Source organism: Herpailurus yagouaroundi, unplaced genomic scaffold (assembly GCF_014898765.1).
Source record: "Herpailurus yagouaroundi ecotype Mexico unplaced genomic scaffold, PumYag 139, whole genome shotgun sequence".
NCBI lineage: Eukaryota > Metazoa > Chordata > Mammalia > Carnivora > Felidae > Herpailurus > Herpailurus yagouaroundi.
Genome location: NW_024412394.1, coordinates 75,695,353 through 75,717,508, shown reverse-complemented (window position 1 = coordinate 75,717,508; position 22,156 = coordinate 75,695,353). Strand labels below are relative to the sequence as shown.

The following is a 22,156-nucleotide window of genomic DNA, read 5'->3' as shown; positions in this document are numbered from 1 at the left end:
CACACACACACATATATACACTTACCATATGTTTTGGAAATTTGTGTTTCCATGCCAATAAACCCACTTTGCAGTCTATAAAAATTTAACCTATCACCCCTGAAAACAGAAGTGATTTTCAGATTTTTGTCAAGTCAGAAGAAATGAATGCTGTAGTTGAGCTTGATGAGAGCTATTAGAGCATTTTTTTTCCTACTTTGGGAATACTGTCATCCTTTAAACATGTTGAACATTTGTATTACTATATAGGTTTAATGCGACTTAATTAGCAAAATTTTAACAGGACTAAGTAGTAAGATCTATTTAATAGTGAATGATACATAATTTAAACCTTAGCCAGACTCGTGTTCAGCATATGGCATTATATTTCTACTTATAATTAAGTTTAAAAATCCTAAAGTGACTTTATTTGGAAAAGTTTGAGACATTCTCTCCATATTTTATTTCCACAGCAATGAACTGTTCAGCTGAAGAGACTGAGAATGACTACAGCCCAGAGACACTCACTAAAAAATTGTCAGATGTATGCCAGTTACGGAGGGACATTGACGAATTAAGGACTACAATATCAGACCGCTATGCTCAGGACATGGGAGACAACTGCATTACCCAATGATCAACTATTGGTCCCACGGCAATAATGACCCATTGTTAAATGCTGCTGTGTTACAGTTCTTCATATTTCCTTTTAGGAGCCATAATGGAAAGTCACAAGTGACATATCGCTTACACATAGGATTTTTTTCCATAAATTTGTTTTATTGGGGTGAGAAAGGGGATTTGATGAGGTTTCAAAGGGGCTCATCTAATCAGGCCAAAAGAATGACTTACTATTTGAAAAATGTGATAAAGTGTTTAAGAAAAAAAAAAAAAAAATCTGTATTCTCAAACTACTGATTGTAGGACCAAGCTGTGAAGAGTGCCCTTCAGATAATGGGGTAGGATTTTTTTTTATCTGTAATTGTGTGTGTGTGTGTGTGTGTGTGTGTGTGTGTGTGTGTGCGCACGCGTGTGTGCGTGCATGTGTGTTATTCACAAAATTATAAGGATTTCTAGGGTCAAAGCAAAGCTTCTAAGAAAGGCACACACTGTTTATTCTTGTATTTCTTTTCTTTCATGTAGAAGCTTGTGTTGTACTTTGGGGTTTTCAAGGGCTGGCTGAACAAGAGTATTCAACAGCAGACAAGTGTTTTAATAGTAGTACAGCTGGCAAAACCATTTGTATTTTGAACAACCACTGTGCTGAGATGATGAGGTTGTGGGATTGGGTTGATTTTAGTACTGTAGATAGGTCAGCTATTTTTCCAGAGTGATTGTGGATTGCCTTAGAGGTATGAAATTTTGATGTGATGATCTTTTTCATTAGCATTGTAATTTATATATCACAAGGCATTTTAACATAATCTGAACTAATTTTAACATGTCCCTTACTATTTACAATTACTATTTACTTACATATATCAATGTAAACAAAGCCATAAAGAATTAATGCAAACCTTCTAAGGCTGTTGTAAAAGAAGGATTAACTGAAAAGTCACTCTGGAACAGTAGTTTATTTATCCAATTCTCAAACGTTTACATTTCAGGAGTTTTGTATATGTTTTAAAGTTTTAAAACATAAAGTATATGTTTTAAGAAAAGCCAGTCTGTATTCTTTATATCTGAATTATCACTAACATAAAATTTAAACCAGGTGATGTTTCAATTCCATTTATTAAGTAAAGTACATTAAAAACAGGGTTTTTCATAGAATACAAACTTGACCAGGTTAGTTCTTCTTCAGGAATACAGGATATCACTATGAAATGCAACTGATTGTTAAGTAGACACAATTATTTAAACTTCCAAATGAGTATATTCCTGTTTTAGTTGGTATTTTGGAAGGACTATGTATTTTAATGCCTTTAGAGCATTTATTGCATTCTTTTGAATACTTATAGCAATCATTGTCCTTTAAAAACTGGTTTGTTTTCTTGATGCAACCAGGTCTCATACAGGTCAAGACTAAATAAGAGAGAGAAGGAATAAGGGGTGGTAATCAAGCAGGAAAATACTGTTTGGGGCAAGAACAGATCATGTGTCTGGTTTTTGTTTTGTTTTGTTTTGTTTTGGGTTTTTTTGCCAGGCTTAAATACTGGTATAAAGGCTGCTCCTAGAAAAGATTTTTCTTAAATATTTTCAGCAGTGAAAACATATGTGGGATAAGAACTTCAAGGAAACTGCCCACGAAGACATTCAGTTCAAAATTTGGCTTATATGCAGTGCTCAGTAAGTTATTTTAAGGTTATGTTGCAACAGTCAGTTATAATACATTGTAAGGACATCAGACTTTGTTTCTGTTCAGTGCCTGAGTATTCCTTACTCTTGCTTCTTAGGATCTGGGCACTAAGAAATCAGTGCGTTATAGTGATTCTGCATCCCAAGGTCCCTAACTTAATAAGGAAAAGTCACTGGTAAGAACGTGGCATTCTAATGTGTTCATTTGTTTTCTTAATGTTGGCGGTTTGAAGACAATCAGGGAGCAGTAAAGTTATACCAAAAATCTGATGCAAAGAATTCTGCCTTGTAAAAGTATCTAGAAAAATGGGCCTTTACAGTAAAATAGATAATAACATCTGAGAAAGATAAGAGATATGCAGCACACATTTTTACATTCTCTCTGAATAGAAATCCCTACCCTTATCCCCAGCCTCCACGGTTTGGGAAATAAAGGCACCCTAAGGTGATAGTGCTAATGCACATAAGTCATCACTGATTTGGGTCACTCGGCTCTTAATGTCTTTGAGGTTTTTTAGTATATGTTTTGGGGTTTTATGGTTATTGTTGTTTTAAACAAACTTTTGGTCATTTGTTTTAATATACTGTAGATACATTTTTTCTGGCTTAGGATAAAATAATTTGGTTTTTTAAACAAGTTTTCTAAAACTTACAGAATTTGACTTAATTTACTTGTCTTGAGATAAAAATGTTTTAACTTAGTAAAAAATTGACAAACTACTGATGTATTTCAGTTTCCAACATGTATACTCCCCCATAAATAAAAAAGGGAAATAAGATGTGATAGTTCAGGTATAACTCTGAATTACAAAATGTAATCTCTTGGAGTCTGGAGTTTGTGAAGGGACCTAAATAATAAGTAGAAAGCCTTGGAGGGAATTGGGGGTGGAGGGGTAATGAAACTAGTAGTAGTCTAATTTGTCAGCATTTAATTTTGATTTTATTTTTCAGAAAATTGTCCTCTCCCTAGAGAACCTCTTGTGTTAGAATGTAGTAATAGTGATATCTCATTGAAAGCGAAGATTTTACTATTAGGTCAAGTAAGATGGGCAGATAGAAAACACTGTAGTGTCTTATCCTAGTTTAAAACTGGGATGTTCTTAGAAGTTATTATACTGATATATATCTGAGATGAAAATTAACCTAAATTTTGAAGTTAAATCTATTTGAAAATTTCCTTATATGTGAAAAAATTTTAATTATGCTTCTGTGAATTAAATGCTTGTCTTCTTAGGAAATGTCTTATGCAGTATTAACATTTATTATTGATCTGCTGGGTTTTGAAGTTGAGTTTATTCTGCCCCAGTGACACTAAAGCAAGGATAAAGTAACAGTATCTCAATAAAAGACCCAGTTACCTATGCAGATAAAATTAACTGAATCAAAGGCACAGTAGTTGTCTTTTCATTTGATGTCCAAAAAGGATGACTTTAGTTTAACTTAGTAAATTTTCAGTGGCCTCTAATTTTAAAAGCTCAAGTGTTGACTGGGTAAGTCATGCCTGAATTTTTTTTAAGTGTGGCCCCTTCTTATGTTTGAAATGGGGTTCAATATTTAATATTAACAATATTGTTTTTTAGTGAAACTTATTTTGGTCATGACAGCTTATTAAACTGAATTAGACTTCTTTCAGTAACTTGTTGGAGACAATCTCAAGGGCCGGAAAGTGTTGCTAAAATGGATATTGTACATTTCTGACTCACTAATGAGCTTATAAATTAATTTTGTCATAGTTCAAGACATTAATGGAAATCTCTTAGAGGATATTTTCAAAGAAATCTGTATTGGGAAAATGTTCTTTCGATATCAGTAATAGTTCATTGAATAACTTAGCAGCAGAGAACTTGGACTATATTTTTACATAGCAAAGCTCAGCTCATGCACACCTTTAGTTTGGATTATTGGTATTCTGTTATGTAAATTTCTATCGTTGTAGATATGTAATTATAGTAAGAAGCAGTTCTCATAACCTTGCTCAGACTATATCATTTGAAACTGCCAGTAGCTGTAGCTCTCAGAGCCAAAGTTAATTCATTTTGTTTCTTTCCATTTTGGGCAAATTTTGGTGTTCACAAAATGAGAAAAATGATTTCCTATTTGATTATAAAGAGTATAATTTCTAACCTACCCCAAGTTGCCATGGTGGCATATTACTGTATGATAATATTATACATTTAATCATGAAGGGGGAGAGCTTTTGGATTTTTAGAATTTTCTTATTTAAAAGTATTGAGTATATTAATGTAGTTTCAAATCAGTAATTCATTAACAACACTTGCAGCTGCATACAGAGAGAACCTTTTGTGCCTTTTTGCCTGCAGTAAGCATTCATTTCTATTTTACATGAGTTATAAGAATGTTGATGATTATTGCACCTTGTTCTTCTGTAAATAGACCTGATTAAGGATTTTTTCTTAAGCAAGGAGCAGTTTTTCATTACTAGGTAAATACTTTAGGAAACTTGAGAGGGTATCGGATACGTCTTTGGAGCCCAGCCCTTTCCCAGTCTAGTGAGCAGGAAACTCCTTCGGAATGTAGTTATTTGTGTGTATATGTGTGTACATATGTGTATAAATATTTAAATACAGAAACATAAAATTTGGCATCACATTGGTGTGATGACAAGAAGTAGTAAGGTGCTAGGTGGTTACATTAAAAGCACAGCAGAGTGTATAATCAGTCACTGTGACTGGTGGTTTTGTAAACTAGGTTCAGTTTTTGAACCACCCAGAATACCTCATGTGTAAATAAAATGGTCTTGACTTAATTGAAATACAGTTATTGTAAAGAGAATGTGAAGCCACTGGTTGGCTTATGCCTTCTGATCTATCATTCTTGCCTCTTTTTTTGTAAAGGGGTTTTTTTGTTTTTGTTTTCTAATAGGGTTTACAGCTAGAATTTTGAATGCCAAAGTTCTATTTATTAAATTAAAAAAAGTTTTCAATGTTAATGGCTAAGTATTTTTCCACTGGACTATTGTTTGTGATGTTGGAATTTGTATTTACAGAGAAATAAATTTTTTATAAAACGATGAATGTCTTCCAAGTGCCTAATGTTAATATAAGAATGTATTGGAAATTGTAGACTCCACTGAATTCTCAGTATAAGAATATGCTGACTTGACTTTTAGATAAAAGCTTCCTATAAATACACAAGAGAATCTTTGACTAGAACATGGATTTTTCTTTCAGTCTCTGTTACAATTTCTTTATAGTTATAACTGAGAAAAGGTTTTTTTCTCAGGGCCTTGCCATGAAGGGCACTGAGATTTTCTGATGACAGGTGCCATAAACACAAAGGCATCCCTAGATTTATTTTAGCCGATAGTGCTGTGTCCCCCTTTTGAATTTTTAAAATCCCTATTTAAATCAATAGTCTTCTTTCTACTTTTCCAACAGACACAATTGGTTTCAGTTTTCCCTATTGCTGGAAGGTTGGACTGACAAGTTAAACCTTTTTTTATTTCCCCCCCTTTAATCAAAGGTTGAAACCTTATTGAAATATATGCAAATACAACCTCATTAAAAGGTAACCATGCAGGGGTGTTGACATCTCAGCTTTGATGGTTTGCTAGCCTAGGCCCAGAGATGCCCTGTGGATGGCACCCTCGGTCCTTGTTGGTTCTGTTCTAACGCATATGGGCAGCAGCCTCAGTGTCTCTAGGAAGTTGGTTGATATTTGGATTAGCAGTATCTGTTTTCAGTCCAGCTAACTTGGTATTGCTGTCATCTTTCGCGAGGCATCTAATTCAGTTAGCAGGAGAAGGACCACTTTGGAAATCATGTATCACAGACCATTTAGGTTGCAAGCAAATGTCTTACGAATAAAAACAGAGTGGATAAAATCCTAGAATATGTTTAAGGTGATTTGTGGAGAGAGTTCTCCTTCAGAATGAAAGATATGATGATTTTTTATCTGGTTAAAAAAAAAGTGTTTTGATGAGGGGAGTCAACAGAGAGCTTTTGATCATGTATAATCCCAGTGATTTTGTCAATGGTTTGAGCTTCTTTTTATGCCAATTTCCCCAACCAAACAGAACCATTCTGTGTGGGAACACAGAGGACTCCATTTAAAAGAGGTGTGAGATGCATTATTAGTATTGGCACAAAATGGCAGAGTATGGATCCAGAAGAGCAAACACTTGAAAAATGATAACACTCTAACATCTTTTCAGTTAAGACATTCTCCTTGATTTGAAGGAGTTCCAGTTTGAGGCTTGAACTTAGGATAGAAGATTTCCAAAATATTTAAATAACACTGCGGTCCTGACAAAAATTTAATGTGATCACAAAAATAACAATCTTTTTTAGTCAACCTATATTTACTTAAACTCTGTCTTCACTGTCACTGCTGATTCCCTCATAAGAGAAGGTTTATTTTATTTATTTATGTTTTATTTTTTTTTTCAATGTTTATTTATTTTTGGGGCAGAGAGAGACAGAGCATGAACAGGGGAGGGGCAGAGAGAGAGGGAGACACAGAATCGGAAACAGGCTCCAGGCTCTGAGCCATCAGCCCAGAGCCCGACGTGGGGCTCGAACTCACGGACCGCGAGATCGTGACCTGGCTGAAGTCGGACGCTTAACCAACTGCGCCACCCAGGTGCCCCCATAAGAGAAGGTTTAAACTAAACACACATCTACCTTGTAACCCAGAAATTCTGCTCTGGGTTTTGAGAGATAAATATAAACATATGCCTAAAAAGCAACTTGTAGATGAATGTTCTTAGCAGTTTTATTCGCAATAGCCAAAAACTAGTAATAGTCCAGAGGTCTGTTAGGTAGGGTTCTCAGAATTTGAAACAGTGTTCTTTTACAATCCTGTGTTCTATTGATTGTGGCTTATCTTCAATGTGCTTTTGTTTGTTGTTTTAAATTTCTTTTAATGTTTTATTTATTTTTGAGAGAGAACACGAGCAGGGGAAGGACAGAGAGAGAGGGAGACACAGAATGCGAAGCAGGGTCCAGGTTCCGAGCTGTCAGCACAGAGCCTGACACGAGGCTCGAACCCATGAACTGAGAGATCATGACCTGAGCTCAAGTCGGACGCTTAACCGACTGAGCCACCCAGGCTTCCTTTCTATATGCTTTTGGGAAAGCAGAGTAGAGTTTAATGCACAAAAAGACAGTAGAGAGCTAGAGTTGGAAAACAGACTTCCTATTTACCAGAGGCGCTTTTGTTTTCACTTTCTTCTGGGGAACTGTCCTTTGTCATGCTGCCACCTATGTTCCATGAATGTCCACAGTTCATGGGAAGTACTTGGTGTCATCCTTCCTGAAACAAAGAAATTGTTTTGGTTTTTTGCTATTTGTTGTTTGGGTGCCGGTTTCCCACCAGACTTGAGCTCTTCTAGAGCAGGCACTTTGACTTACTAAACTTTGTGTTTCATGAGCAATTAGGATATACTAACAGATGTGCAAATACCTGTTATTAGCCCCAGGAAGGAAGAACTCCATCTCCAAGGAGAAAACATGGTCTTTAAGGCATAGGTCATTCTAGGTGAGTGTGGAGCTTTAAATAGAAGGGCAATGAAGTGATAATAAATCCTATTTAGCCAAGTTCTGTTATTCTCTGTCTCTTGGATCTCTTGTTAATTGCTCCTGTGACTATACGCTTTCTACCCTTCTGTGGGTCCAGGGCATAGGATTAAGATACAGTTATTTCCCAATCCGAGCACTCCTGGAGCATAGCAATCTCATCAGACTTTTGGCCAGCTGTGTAGGTTTTATGAGGGCAAATGTGAGGTCTGGCTTTAAAAAGGAGCAAAATATCAACCTAGAAAATGGATATAGTTGCATCTAACTTTAAGTCTGAGAGTGCATACATGCACAAGTCCAGAGAATAATAATTCAAGCAGAAATAGTACATACAGCTGGCATCCCTTCTAAACAAGAAAGCAAGGTAATTTAATTTCCATTTTTATCCCTACACTGATCCTTTACTCATAAAACAAGTGGTTAAGCTTGTTTAATGGCCCGTAATAACTAAAAAACAATACACAGGAAGTGCCTTCTGTATCATCACCATCATCATCATTCTCAATAACCAACATTTGAGCACATGCCAGCCAACCACAAGGACCTTGCATAAGTTATCATTTATTTCTCTTTATAATAGTCTATGAAGTAGGTGCTGTTATTATCCTCACTTCAGGCAAAAAGGTAGAAGCATAGGAAAGTTTAGTATCTCAATGAAGTTGGAACAGCTTATAAAAGGCAGGGCCATAATAAGAACCAGGCCTCTTTAACTCCAAAGACTGACTCTAAACCACTCACTGGACTTCTCCTATTAGTTTAGTGCTCAGAATTAATCCCTTCCCAAAGCTGCTTCCTGGTGAAACTGCTCCATTTCTGTAAGTTACACCTTCATTCCAAGAATCATTTCTGGTGATTTCTTCCCTACGTATCCATCCATGTTAGTTTCCTATTCCTTCTGTAACAGATTTCCACAAACCTACTAGTGTATTGCAACACAATTTATCTTCTTACAATTCTGGAGGTCATACATCCAAAATGGTTCTTACTGAGCTAACATTGAGGTGTTGACAGGGCTGACAGGGTTGACAGAATCTGTTTCTTTGGAGTGTTGTCTGTGTGTTTTTGGCTTTTAGAGGTTTACTTTCCTTGGCTTATGGCCCCATCCTTCTCTCTTCAAAGCCAGCAATGGCAGGCCAAACCCATCTCACCCTGCCATCTACTTGGTTCTCTCTGCCACCCTCTAAACCTTTTAAAAAAAACCCTAAGATTAGATTTGGCCTCCCAAATAATCCAGGATAATCTCCCGATTTTAGAGTCAGTTAGTTAACAATCTTCATTCTATTTGCATCTTTAGTTCCTCTTTGCCATGTAATTTGACATGTAATTTCATAGGTTCCAGGGAATATGATATAGACATCTTCATGGAGGCTATTACTATTATATCTTCCACATCATTTCCTAAACAAATCATTAGTTAAATCTTTAAGATTCTGTTTTTCCATTCTTTCACATTTGTCTTGGGTACTTCCATATCTATTTCCCTTGCTCTGTTTAACTGAGACCCAAACTACTATAAAATAGATGTCAGATACTTGAGCTTTACAAAAAGTAAACTGAGCTTCCAAAGTCTTCTTTTAAGCTATATCATTAATGATTCAGGTATTTGCTTCACTCGAGAAAACACATGTAAGACCCGTGTTTTAACTTCTCAAAAAAAAAAAAATGAATTTTTATTTATTATTTTTTCAAGTATTCATTTTGGGAGAAAGGGAGGGAGAGAAGGGCAGAGAGAATCCCAAGCAAGTCTACCCTGCACAGTCAGTGTAGAGCCCGACACAGGGCTCAATCCCACAAAAGCATGAGGTCATGACCTGAGCTGAAATCAAGAGTCTAATGCTTAACTGAATATGCCTCAGTCTGAAGTTTTCTGATTCTTCCTCATGATTAGATTGAGGTCAAACATTTTTGTTAAAAATGCCACATGAATGATGTGTATTTTTCATCACATTTGGAGGTTCATGATGTAACATTATTGGCACTGCTAAATTAGATTATTTGGTTGTGCTGGGGCACCTGGGTGGCTCAGTCGGTTAAGCATCCGACTTCAGCTTAGGTCATGATCTCACAGTCCATGAGTTCGAGCCCTGCTTCGGGCTCTGTGCTGACAGCTCAGAGCCTGGAGCCATCTTCAGATTCTGTGTCTCTCTTTCTCTCTGTCCCTCCCCTGCTCATGCTCTGTCTCTGTCTCAAAAATAAATAAAAACATTAAAAAAAAAATACTTGGTTGTGCTAAATAATCACCCTCAATTTTAGCAGTCAAATGGAGGACAGAGGACAAGCTTTAGTCCATATAAGGTAGAGAGTTAGAACTGAGATCTTTACATAAAGCCAAAATCCCCCAAAGATCACATGTTCAATGAAAGAAGAGATGGAGGAAAATCTGACCTCTAGCAAAAGGAGATTAAAAGAAATTTGTTTTTAAGGATTTAGCTCCAGGTAAGGGGATAAAAATATGTCTCCTAGAAAGTTTGCAGCCATAATCTTAACATTCATATAGATTGAGGTTTGAACTTTTTCTACATATGTAAGCCAAGTAATCCTAAAGCCAGAAGTTGACTTAAAGAGTTCTGGATTAATAGTTCCTTAGAATCCTGGACAAAATAAATCTTCCCTGTAGGAAAGTATTTTGAATCAGTCCCCACAGAATTCTCATGGATTTGTCTCTTGGAACATAAGCTCAAAATTCAAAATTATAAATGATAAAAACATAAATTCAGAACCAATAAATAACAGAGACCCTAAATGTTTCAGATAATGTAATTATCACATAAATTAAAAATGCTATGTGATTAAGTTTATACAAAGTTTAACCATGCAAAACTCATCTATGAGATAGTAGAAGACACACAATGTACGGAACCTGGATGGCTCAGTTGGTTAAGTGTCAAACTCTTGATTTCGGCTCAGGTCATGATCTCACAGTCATGAGATCAAGCCCCAAGTTGGACTGTGTGCTGGGACTAGAGCCAGCTTAAGATTCTCTCTCTCTCTCTCTCTCTCTCTCACTCTCGCTCTTGCTCTCTCTCGCTCTGTCTCTCCCTCATACATTCTCTCTCTCCCCTTCTGTCTCAAAAAGATATATATATATTATATATTTGTTATATATTATATATTATATATGTAAATATATGTGTATATTTATTTATTCATTTATTTATTTATACATATACACACACACATATATAAAAGAACAGGCACAAGGGAACTTCTGGGTTTCTGGGAATTGTTCTATTTCTTGATCTGGATGATGTTTACACAGATGTGTTCACCTTGTGGAAATTCATCAAGAGGTACCCTTATAATTTGTATACTTTTCTGTATGTATAATTAAGTAAAAAATTTACAGCAAAAAAAGTAAGCAACTTTGGGAAAAACCAAATCCAATTTTTAGAAAGGAAAAATATAATTAAAAATAAAATGGAATAATTAAATAGCATATTAGAGACAGACAAAGAGGGAATTTGTAAACTGGAGTATAGTCGAGAAGAAATCCTCCAGAAAAGGAAGTTGAAAAACATGAAATATATTATGAGATGGTCTAATAAATTTAGAGTTTCAAAAAGAGAACGTTGAGAAAATGGAGAATATGAAATATTTAAAGATCCTATTTACCTTAATTGGTAAACTTTCAGGATTGTGTATTACATTGATTTTTGTATATTGAACCATCCTTGCCTTTCAGGAACAAATCCTACTTGGTCATGGTGTATAATCCTTTTTTTTTTCTTTTTTTCTTTTTTTTTTTGCAGTAGTAGTAGTAGTAGTAGTAGTAGTTTTGCTATAATGACCCAGGAGTGGTTATCTTTGAATCTGTGAGTTGATGTATTTCATTACATTTGGAAAATTCTCAGCTATTATTCCTTTACATATTATGTCTTTCTTGCTTTCTTCTCTCCATTTATGACTCTCAATTATATGACAAAAAATTATAATATAAAAAATTATCTTCTTTTTTATCCCCCTGTCTCTTATGTTCTTTACTATTTTGTTTTTCTTCTTTCTGAATGTTCTGATGTACCTTTCAATTCACTATTTCTGCTTTTAACTGTTTTATCTATGAAATCCATCCATTGAGTTCTCAATATCAGGTAGTATATTTTTCATTTGGTCCTTCCTTAGAATTTTCAGTTTTCTGCTAGCATTTTCTATTTTGCCATTTATTTGTTTGAACATATTGAATATAAATATTTTAAAGCCCATCTTCAGTTGGTTTATTTATACCATCTATTGTTTGTCTTAATTTTATAAAGTCTTATTTCTTCATATGTTTGATCATATTTTTATTGAGACCTGAATATTTTATATAAAAGAATTATAGATGGGGGTGCCTGGGTAACTCAGTTAAGAGTCTGACTTCAGCTCAGGTCATGATCTCACGGTTTGTGAGTTTGAGCCCCATGTCGGGACCTGCACTGACAGTGCATAGTCTGCTTCAGATCCTCTGTCTCCCACTTTCTATGCCCTTCCCCTGCTTGTACTCTTACTCTCTCCTAAAAAAAAAAAAAAAAAAAAAAAATTAAAAAAAAAATTACAGACATAATTTGAGGCTCTTGAATAACATTTCTTCAGACAAGATTTAAATTTGCTTCTAGAGGGCTGGGGGCACTAATAACCTTAATCAACTCAAGGATTCAGATGATTTAGAGCAAGAGTTGAGTCCCTGGGAGAGCCACTCTCCATCTGACTCACCTAGCAGAATCCCAACCCAAGGCCAAGGGCACTTTACCAGGGCCTTGAAGTCTAAGAGTTTAAGTCTATGGTTTCCAATTTTTACCTCTAGCCCAGGAATTGGTGAGTTATGACCCATAGACCAAATTTAGCTTACCAAATTTAGCTGGTTTTGTAAATAAAGTTTTATTGGAACACCCTTATGCCTAGTCATTAACATATTGCCTAAGGCTAGCTCTGTGCAATAATGGCAAAGTTGAGTAGTTGTTAGAAACAAGTGGCCCCCAAAGCCAAAATTATTTATGGCTCTCTCTATAGGAAATTTCACTGACCACTCTCCTAGGTCCATAAGTGTGAGGAATGCTTTATCTAGCTTCTCTGCCTCTTAGCAATCTCTTCCAGAAATGGCAGGTAGCCCTGAAGGAAAAATAGCCCCAAAAGCTAGGATAACCTCTCTTAGCTTCTTTCTTCTACTGCTTCATGGGCCTATAATTTTTTTTTTTAATTTTTTTAATGTTTACTTCTGAGAGAGAGGGAGAAATAGAGTGCAAGCAGGGAAGGGGCAGAGAAAGAGGGAAACAAAATCCGAAGCAGGCTCCAGGCTCTGAGCTGTCAGCACAGAGTCCGACATAGGGTTTGAACTCACAAATGGTGAGATCGTGACCTGAGCTGATGTCAGACTCTTAACTGACTGAGCTACCCAGGTGCCCCCTTACATTTTTTTTTTTATTTCATCATTAGCTCTCTGATATCTTCAAGTAGTTTGTTTGTTTTTTCAGCATTTCCTAATTGTTCACTGTGGGAGGGTGATCTGAATTTCATGGTTTGCCAGGAAGCAGAAATCTTTGTTACTTGTAAGACATTTGTATGACCAGTTTTAAACAAATTCAGCCTGACAGTGGGTATTTCACCACCCCCTTTTGTTGGTTAAAGTATTGTTTTCCAGGAACATTGTCCTTTGTTACTTTTGATCTCTTCTAGTTGTTTGCTATAGTGATGTATGGTACAGTTCTTCTAGAGTTGGTCTTTATACTAATAAGAACTGCTATCACCACACAAAATGAATCCCTTTCTAGACTATTTTGTAATATATTTACTTTGCTAAGTTTCTTTCCCCTTCTAATCAAGCCTTCATTTTTGCTTCTGGATAATTTTCAAAATGGCAGCCCTGATGAAGTTCTCAAAAACCTTCAATTATTGTTATCTACTAAAGGAATTCTTAACCTGACATCCCGTGTTGTTTTTGTTTTGTTTTTCCTTATCCTATTTTTCAAGCTTTCCCCTCTTGCTGATCTGGTGTACATTTGTTGGTCAAAATAGACACTCAACTCTGCTCAAAAAATACCAAATTCGGTGCACCTGGGTGGCTCAGTTAAGCATTGGACTCTATTTTGGCTCAGGTCATGATCCCACAGTTGTGAGATCGAGCCCCACATTGGGCTCTGTGCTGAGCGTGAAGCCTGCTTAAGATTCCCAGTCTCTCTCCCTCTGTCCCTCTCCCTCTCTGTCTCTAAAGCAATTTTTTTAAACAAATTATTTCCAGCCAACTTAATACTTCTTTTCCTTGAGAATGAACTTCTCTCCATTTCTACTTTTCAAAATTCTACTCAGATGGAATTATGTCTCACCACATCTTTCTTATTATTGTGTGCCTCACAGTGGCAGGCACCTAGTGCACAATAAACATCAATCAATAAACATGTGTTAAGAGTTGGGTTCTAGAATATTTGCTTCAGATAATTTCTCTCTTAAAACATTTTGGTTACAGAGGCAAAGATAAACTTTTTTATTGGGAAGTACTGTCAGTATTTTATTTTTTCTACAAGTATTTGAATTATTAAAGTAACTGCAAAATTAATGAAGTTATTTGTAACATTAAAATAGCTAGATGACAATCATTAAATAAGGGCTGTCATCAGTTATGGTATCAACAAGTTTCTTAAAACTTGTAAACAGTTGGTAACAGTTAAATAATTTGTATCTAGTAATTCCTATTTTAAATAACAAGGTAAACCATGTAACCAGTATGTAAAAATCCCAATATTTTATTTATTTATTATTATTTTTTAAATGTTTATTTTTGAGAAAGACAGAGCATGAATGGGAGAGGGCAGAAAGAAAGGGAGATACAGAATCCGAAGCAGGATCCAGGCTCTAAGCTGTCAGCACAGAGCCTGATGCATGGCTGGAACTCACAAACTGCAAGATCATGACCTGAGCTGAAGTTGGATGCTCAACCAACGGAGCCACCCAGGAGCACCTAAAAATCCTAATATTAAACATTTAGACCCCTTTTTAATTCTGTTCTTCTCAAGTCTCTGGGTAATTTTATGAAAGAATCATCAAGAATACACGTAAGTTAGTTAAGAATTCAGAGGATGATACATGAATAGTCTACTTGAAAGGGTATGGATTTTAAAACTTCCAGAGCTAGACTAAATGTCCAATTCCCTAATGTGCATAAAATGGGATAATTATCAGTCCTTTCCATAAATGTTACCTTTGTGCGGTATTTAAATCTGTGGTGAAAAATCACTAAATTCTGTTGTATCTTGAATATTGCCCTCAGGAGTCAAGTCATGCTGGCAAGGGACAGACAGTATACAAAACAATAACTAAAAAGGTCAGGTACTCCTGGGGCAGAGCTGGAAAAGGTGCCTAGAATAAATATTGTAGTGGAGAATGAAGAGAGATGTAATGGAATGCTGACCAAGAAGAAGACACCAAGGATTGGTGAATGTTCAATTGGGATAGAAACTGTCTTTATCCAACTTTTGAGTTCAGAATGAAAGTGATAGTACCTTTTATGTGCGGGCAGCAAAGAAAGTAGTGAAATGTGTAAGGATTTAAGACTCAGTGCTAGTATTTGCCCACCAGTGAGTCTAGACCAAGAGTAGACAATAAGTGTGCTGGAGAAGAAAGAATGAAATAAAATCCCTCTATAGTATTCAGGAAGGCCAAATTACTGATAGAAAGAATGTTCACTTTCATTTGATGTGATCGAAGAGATATTGGGGGAATTGCTGACAACAAAACATCTGCCAATATTTCATAACCAGTGATTCACACCTTTGTGTTAGACATTTTATTCGTCAATTATATTTTAATAGGTTATGTTTTTAGAGCACTTACACGTTTACAGGAAAATTGCACAGAAAACATACCTACTCTCCCTCCACCTGTATGCAGTTTCCCCTATTATTAACATCTTGCATTAGTATGGTACATTTCTTATAGTTGATTAACTAATACTGATACATTATTATTAACTAAAGTCCAGAGTGTACACAGGGCTCATCTTTGAACAGCTTTATGTGTTTTGACAAATACACGATGTCATGTATCTAACATTGTAGTATTTTACAAAATAGTTTGCCCTAAAAATCCTCTGTGCTCTATATATTCTTCCTTCCCTGCAAACCCCTGGCAACCACTGATTTTTTTTTTTTTTTACTGTTTTTATTGTATTGACTTTTCCAAAATGTTGGAATCACACTGTATATAACCTTTTCAGATTGGCTTCTGTCACTTAGCAATATGCATGTATGGTTCCTCTGTATCTTTTCATGACATGATAGATTATTTCTTCTTAGCACTGACTGTTCCGTTGTATGGTTATATCACATTGTATCCATTCTCTTATTGAAGGACAATTGGTTGTTTCCAGGTTTTGGCAATTATGAATTAAGCTGCTATAAACATTTCTGTGCAGGTTTTTTTGTGTGGACAAAAGTTTTCAACTCCATGGGATATATACCTAGGAGTGTAATTGCAGGATCATATGGTAAGACCATGTTTAGCTCTATAAAACACTGCCAATCTGTTTTCCAAAGTGACTTACCATTTTGCATTCCTACCTACTGCTCTACAACCTTGTCAGCGTTGGTATTATCAATGTTTTGGATTGGATTTTAACCAGTCCAATAGGTATGGCATCTCATTATTTTAATTTGCATTTCCCTAATGATATAGGATGTTGAGCATCCTTTCTTATGCTTATTTGCATCTGTATATCTTCTTTGATGGGTTATCTGTTACAGATCTTTTGCCTATTTTTTAATTGGGTTGTTTGGTGTTTTATTGTTGAATTTTAAGAGTTCTTTGTATATCTTAGATATAAGTCTTTTATCAGATATATGTTTGGCAAACATTTTCTCCCAGTCTATAACTTATCTTTTCATTATCTTGACAGTGTCTTTCTCAAACAGAAGTTTTTAATTATAATGAAGTCTGACTTTTCAATTTTTCTTTGATGGATTATGTTTTTGGTGGGGTTATCTAAAAAGTCATTACCAAACCCAAGGTCATGTAGAGTTTTTTGTTGTCTTCTAGGACTTTTATAGTTTTGTGTTTTACATTTAGGTCTGCGACCCATTTGGGGTTAATTTTTGTGAAAGCTTTAAGGTCTGTATATAGATTCATTTTTTGCATGTGGATATCCCATGGTTCCAGCACCAATTTGCTAAAAGGACTGTCTTTCTCCATTAAAGTGCCTTTGCTGTTTGTCAGATATCAATTGACCATGTGTGGATTGTGATTCTCTTTTAAAATAAAACTCCTGGGAAGGAAAGCATGTTGAAGATTGTTAATGTTTTAGCTTGAAAGAGATATTCAAAATCTCCTATTGACAGCAAAGACTGGGTAAGAGAATATTGGCTGTTGAGGTAGCCATAAAGGGTTGGCAGAAATTGACAGCTAAAATATACCAGAGTCATATTCTCCAATGTACTCTTGATTTTGCTGGGGCCTGAGTGTGTGGGAGTGAGGAGATTACCTGCAGCCAGAATTTTGTTCTCCCTCCCCTATATAAAGGATTGGACTGGAGGGTATATTCCCTTCTCTGCTCCTTTTTTACTTACTCCCTGACATGCAAGTTGTGAAGTTATCATTCAAATATAGTAGCTACTGCATTTTCATCAAACAATTAGTTTTAGAATTACATTGCTGTCAATCTTAGCTTTGATGTGGTAATTCACAAAGCAAGCCAAATTAATTCACATTTTCTATGGCTATATCCCAGTTTTTCCTTAGCCCTGGAGCAAAATTGGTAAGAAAACTTCCCAGCCAGAAGTCCTCAAAAATGAGGACACTGTGGAAAAACAATGCACTTAATAGCCTTGAAGTGTCAGTCTATTGAGGAATTAATGCTTTCATACATGACTATTATTCCAGAAATATGTAACAGGAATATATAAATTCACTTAAGTTTAATCGAATGGCTAGATTCAATTTTCAGTAAAAATTGAAGACTTCTTTTCAGTCTGAAAATGGTGGGGAATTGGTTTCATAAATCTGTTAATGGATAATTTTCAAAAAAAGTAACATAAGTCATACAAATATAAAATGAACATGCATCAAAGATTTTATGTAACTGATTAATGAAATGAGGGAAACAGAAAAGCTATTACAATGAATTCAAAAGAGAATCCAAAGAACAAACATATTTATAAATCAGGAGTATTGAAATATGTTTGCAAAATGTTATTCCATCATGGGGAAGAGAAGTCAATTGAACCTTTTCTAGTCAGAATTTGTTGCATATTGGTAGACAAGAATTGTCAATAGAAAATTATTTTGCCTTGTTATTAGTTATCTACAACTTATAAGAGTTGTAAAATGGCTCCAACCCAAGAACAGGCTTAAGTCAGATAACCTAGAATGTACTCTAAACAATGCACAGTTTTCTATTGAAGGTACTCAGTAATCGTTTTGTTTATTCCAAATTTCTTTACAAATTTTTCTGTGCTTCTTTTTTCTTTCAATTATAGGACATTTGTATCACTTCAAAGATTATTGAGGCTATGGGTACAATCAACTTTAATGAATTCTTCCTGAACCCAATCTAGACAATGAGATGTTTGTTTCATCACTAGGCTACCTTAGGTAAAACAACAAAGGACTGAAACAGGGATAAATTTGTAAAATGCAGCCAGAAATATATTAAAGTATGTTTATTTAGAAAAAATATATTCACTTGGCTCTCTCTCTTCTCTTTCTCCTCCTTTTTGAGACATGTTTCCCTTATTTCTCTCTCCTGATTATTGCCTGTATAGTTTTTTATCATTTTATATTTTTTCATCATACGTGTACTCTTGAGTCCCCATCCCTCTATTAACCCCATTCCCCCATGCACCTCCTCTCTGGTGACCATCAGTTTGTTCTCTATAATTAAGAGTCTGTTTCTTAGTTTGCCTCTCTCTCTTTTTCTTTCCTTTGCTCATTTGTTTTGTTTCTTAAGTTCCACTATGAGTGAAATCATGTGGTATTTGTCTTTCTCTGACTGACTTACTTTGCTTAGCATTATACTCTCAAGTTCCATCCGTGTTGTTGCAAATGGCAAGATTTCATTCTTTTTATGGCTGAATAATATTCCACTGTGTGTGTGTGTGTGTGTGTGTGTGTGTGTGTATCTCACATCTTTTTAATCTATTCATCTATTAATGGGCTGCTTCCATATCTTAGCTATTGTAAATAATCCTGCAATAAACATAGAGGTCCATATATCCCTTTGAATTAGTGGTTTTGTATTTTTTAGTAAATAGTAGTGTGATTACTGAGTCATAGGATAGTTCTAGTTTTAATTTTTTAAGGAATCTCCATACTGTTTTCCATGGTGGCTATACCAGTTTGCATTCCCACCAAGAGTGCACAAGTGTTCCTTTTTCTCCACATCCTCACCAACACTTGTTGTTTCTTGTGTTTTTTATTTTAACCGTTCTGACAGAAGTGATGGGTTATCTCATTGTAGTTTTGATTTGTGTTTCCCTGATGATGAATGATGCTGAGCATCTTTTTATGTGTTTGTTGGCCATCTGTGTATCTTCTTTGGAGAAATGTCTGTTCGTGTCTTCTGCCCATTCTTTTAATTGGATTATTTGGTTTTTGGGTATTGAGTTGTTATCAGCTTTTTATATATTTTGGATACTAACCCCTTATTGGATATGTCACTTGCAAATATTTTCTCCCATTCAGTAGGTTGCTTTTAGCTTTGATGTTTATTTATTTTTGAGAGAGAGAGAGAGAGAGAGAGCACGAACAGGGGAGGGACAGAGCAGAGGGAGACACAGAATCTGAAACAGGCTCCAGGCTTAGAATTGTCAGAACAGAACCTGATGCAGGGCCTGACCCATGAACTGTGAGAACATGACCTGAGCAGAAGTTGGATGCTTAATCAACTGAGCCATCCAGGAGCCCCTGCTTTTAGTTTATTGACTGTTTCCTTCACTGTTAAGAAACTTTTTATTTTGATGTAGTCCCAATAGTTTATTTTTGCTTTCATCGCCCCTGCCTCATGAGACAAGTCTGGAAAAATACTGCTATGGCCAGTGTTGGAGAAATTACTGCCTGTGCTCTCTTCTAGGATTTTTATGGATTCAGGTCTCACATTTAGGTATTTAATACACTTTGAGTTTATTTTTGTATGTGGTAAAAGAAGATAGTTCAGTTTTATTCTTTTGCATTTGGCTGTCCAGTTTTCCCAACATTAGTTGTTGAAGAGACCATCTTTTTTCCATTGAATAGTCATTCCTCTTTGTCGAAGATTAATTGACCATATAATTATGGGTTTATTTCTAGGTTTTCTGTTCTATTCCATTGATCTATGTGTCTCTTCTTGACTATATACTTTTGTAGCTTATAACCCACTTTTTTTTCAGCTTATATAACTGATACTTAGGCAATGAGTATGTGAGAACTCTCAATACTTTGATGAGGCAATACTTTCTATTATTAATATATTAATTAGTATTTGTTGTTTCCTCTAGATCTTTTCTTCATATAGGTCTAAATGTTTAGAGAGGAACCTGCAGAAATGGGTCACTGATATCTCTCCCTTTTGTTTAGGTACTGGTTTTTTTTTGTTTTTTTTTAATGTTTATTTATTTTTGAGAGAGAGAGACAGAGAGAGACAGAGAATAAGCAGGGAAAGGGCTTAGAAAGAAACAGAATCTGAAGTGGGCTCCAGGCTCCAAGCTGACAGCACAGAGCCCAACGCAGGGCTCAAACTCACAAACCACGAGATCATGGCCTGAGCCAAAGTCGGACGCTTAACCGACTGAGCCACCCAGGTGCCCCTGGTTTAGGTACTGTTTAATGGATTTTTTTGTCCGATGCTTTAAATGGTACTCCGGTGAGTGCACTTCAAAGGAATGAAGGCTTGTATCATATCAGCACCTATGCTAGGAAGTCTCTTAAGGGCAAGTATAATCTTCCTAGAAACCATGGAAGAACTTCTTTTCTCTCTGGAGTAAGGGCTTTCATATAAACAGGAGCTACAGCTCCTGCCTTAGAACGTGTCCAAGGAACGGACACCCGAACTTCTGCACAGCCTGCCCTCACTTAAAGAGCTTGCCCAGGCACGCCCTCCTCTCGGATCAGACGATCCATGGCACTTGGAGTCATCCTGACATTTGCACTTACTGTGCTGCCCTTGAGTCTCCTGAGTATTTTTCCTATGTAGCTGGATGTTCCAACTCACAGTCATAATGTTTACTGCAGCCGGCACACAGATAAAGTTTGCCAAGCTCTATTCAGAACATCATCAACAAATATCCATGCTCCTGATTACTGCGTAGAACTTGGCTGAAGGAATACCGCCTCCTCACCTTGCCTACCGTAAACACAAAGAAAAATACAACTAAGTCCATTTCACTAGCTTAGGGTACAAATATGATTATATTTTCCATGTCACTGGCTAAATTTTAGAAGAGTATAGCATCTTCCCTTTGGACTCTCTTCTCCCTCTGGGTTGGTCTGGAATTGTGGAACGAATCTGAATTAGTTGAGAAAAGGTGAGTTCTGCCTTTGTCCTAAGCAGGACACTGGCAGGTTGGCCGGGTGTGGAGGTGTTTGCAGCCACAGGCATGTTCTCTGCTAGGCCTTCAGCGTCACACACACCCACGTGCACGGTGTTGAGGTGGCGCCAAAGGCCGTTTTCCCTGGTACTGCAGGTAAACAGCTCTCTGGGGTCCGTGGTATCTTCTCTGACCAGCAGGCTCTGGTCTGAGCCATTCTGGCCCTTTCTATTCATGAGAAAATACCTTGGGATTTTAGCAAAGGGGTTTGGACTGGAGCGTTCCTTCTCTTCAGAAGTATACAAATTATCACAGCCCTTCCCAGAGCTCCAAGGGGAGAGAGGGGACCTTTATTAAGCCACAAAAAGTAAAATGGTCCAGTTGTACCTTGTTCCCAGGCTGATGGGTATTTATTCAATTTTCTGAAATAAAAAGATGACTTACTGTCTTCCCCTTTAGCTAAAAAGAAGCAAACCTTTTTGAAAATTTCACCTCACTTCATTTCACACAAAGAGTAACCGCATTTACTCAGTCGTCATCAACAAATCATTTATTTTACTTAAAAAAATGATTTTAAGTTCACGAAAACAGTATGTGCTAATTGTAGAATCTTTGAAGAAAGATCATGTATTTTCAAAGTGAAAAAAGCCAGGTGACCCTTGTCAGCCTGACTTCCAAACCACTAGCAGGACGACATCTCTTAGTTTTCTGTTTGGACTGAGCCCAAAGTGGGGGGAACACCCAACATCTTAAAGGTCCAAACTTGGAAGGAACCCCGCTCTAGTCTGCAGAGAGAAAATTAAATCCATAGCGGCCCCCTGATGGGAAGGGAGAGAACAGAGCAGCAAAACTCAGGAAGCGCAAGGCTAATGCAATCATCAA

General features: G+C 36.2%; 1 protein-coding gene across 6 annotated transcripts in view; it reads left to right on the top strand.

Annotated features, from left to right (window-relative positions):
* CEP85L (centrosomal protein 85L) overlaps positions 1 to 5,305 on the top strand; it is a 209,297-nt gene extending 203,992 nt beyond the window's left edge. For 5 of the 6 annotated variants that reach the window (XM_040474488.1, XM_040474490.1, XM_040474486.1 and 2 more), the window contains one exon: positions 453 to 5,305. In XM_040474488.1, coding sequence (XP_040330422.1) covers positions 453 to 616 — 164 coding nt within the window. In that variant the 3' untranslated portion in view covers positions 617 to 5,305. The remainder of the gene's footprint in view (positions 1 to 452) is intronic. The other variant, XR_005790009.1, reaches the window with a different exon arrangement.
* Positions 5,306 to 22,156: the final 16,851 nt, after the last annotated feature.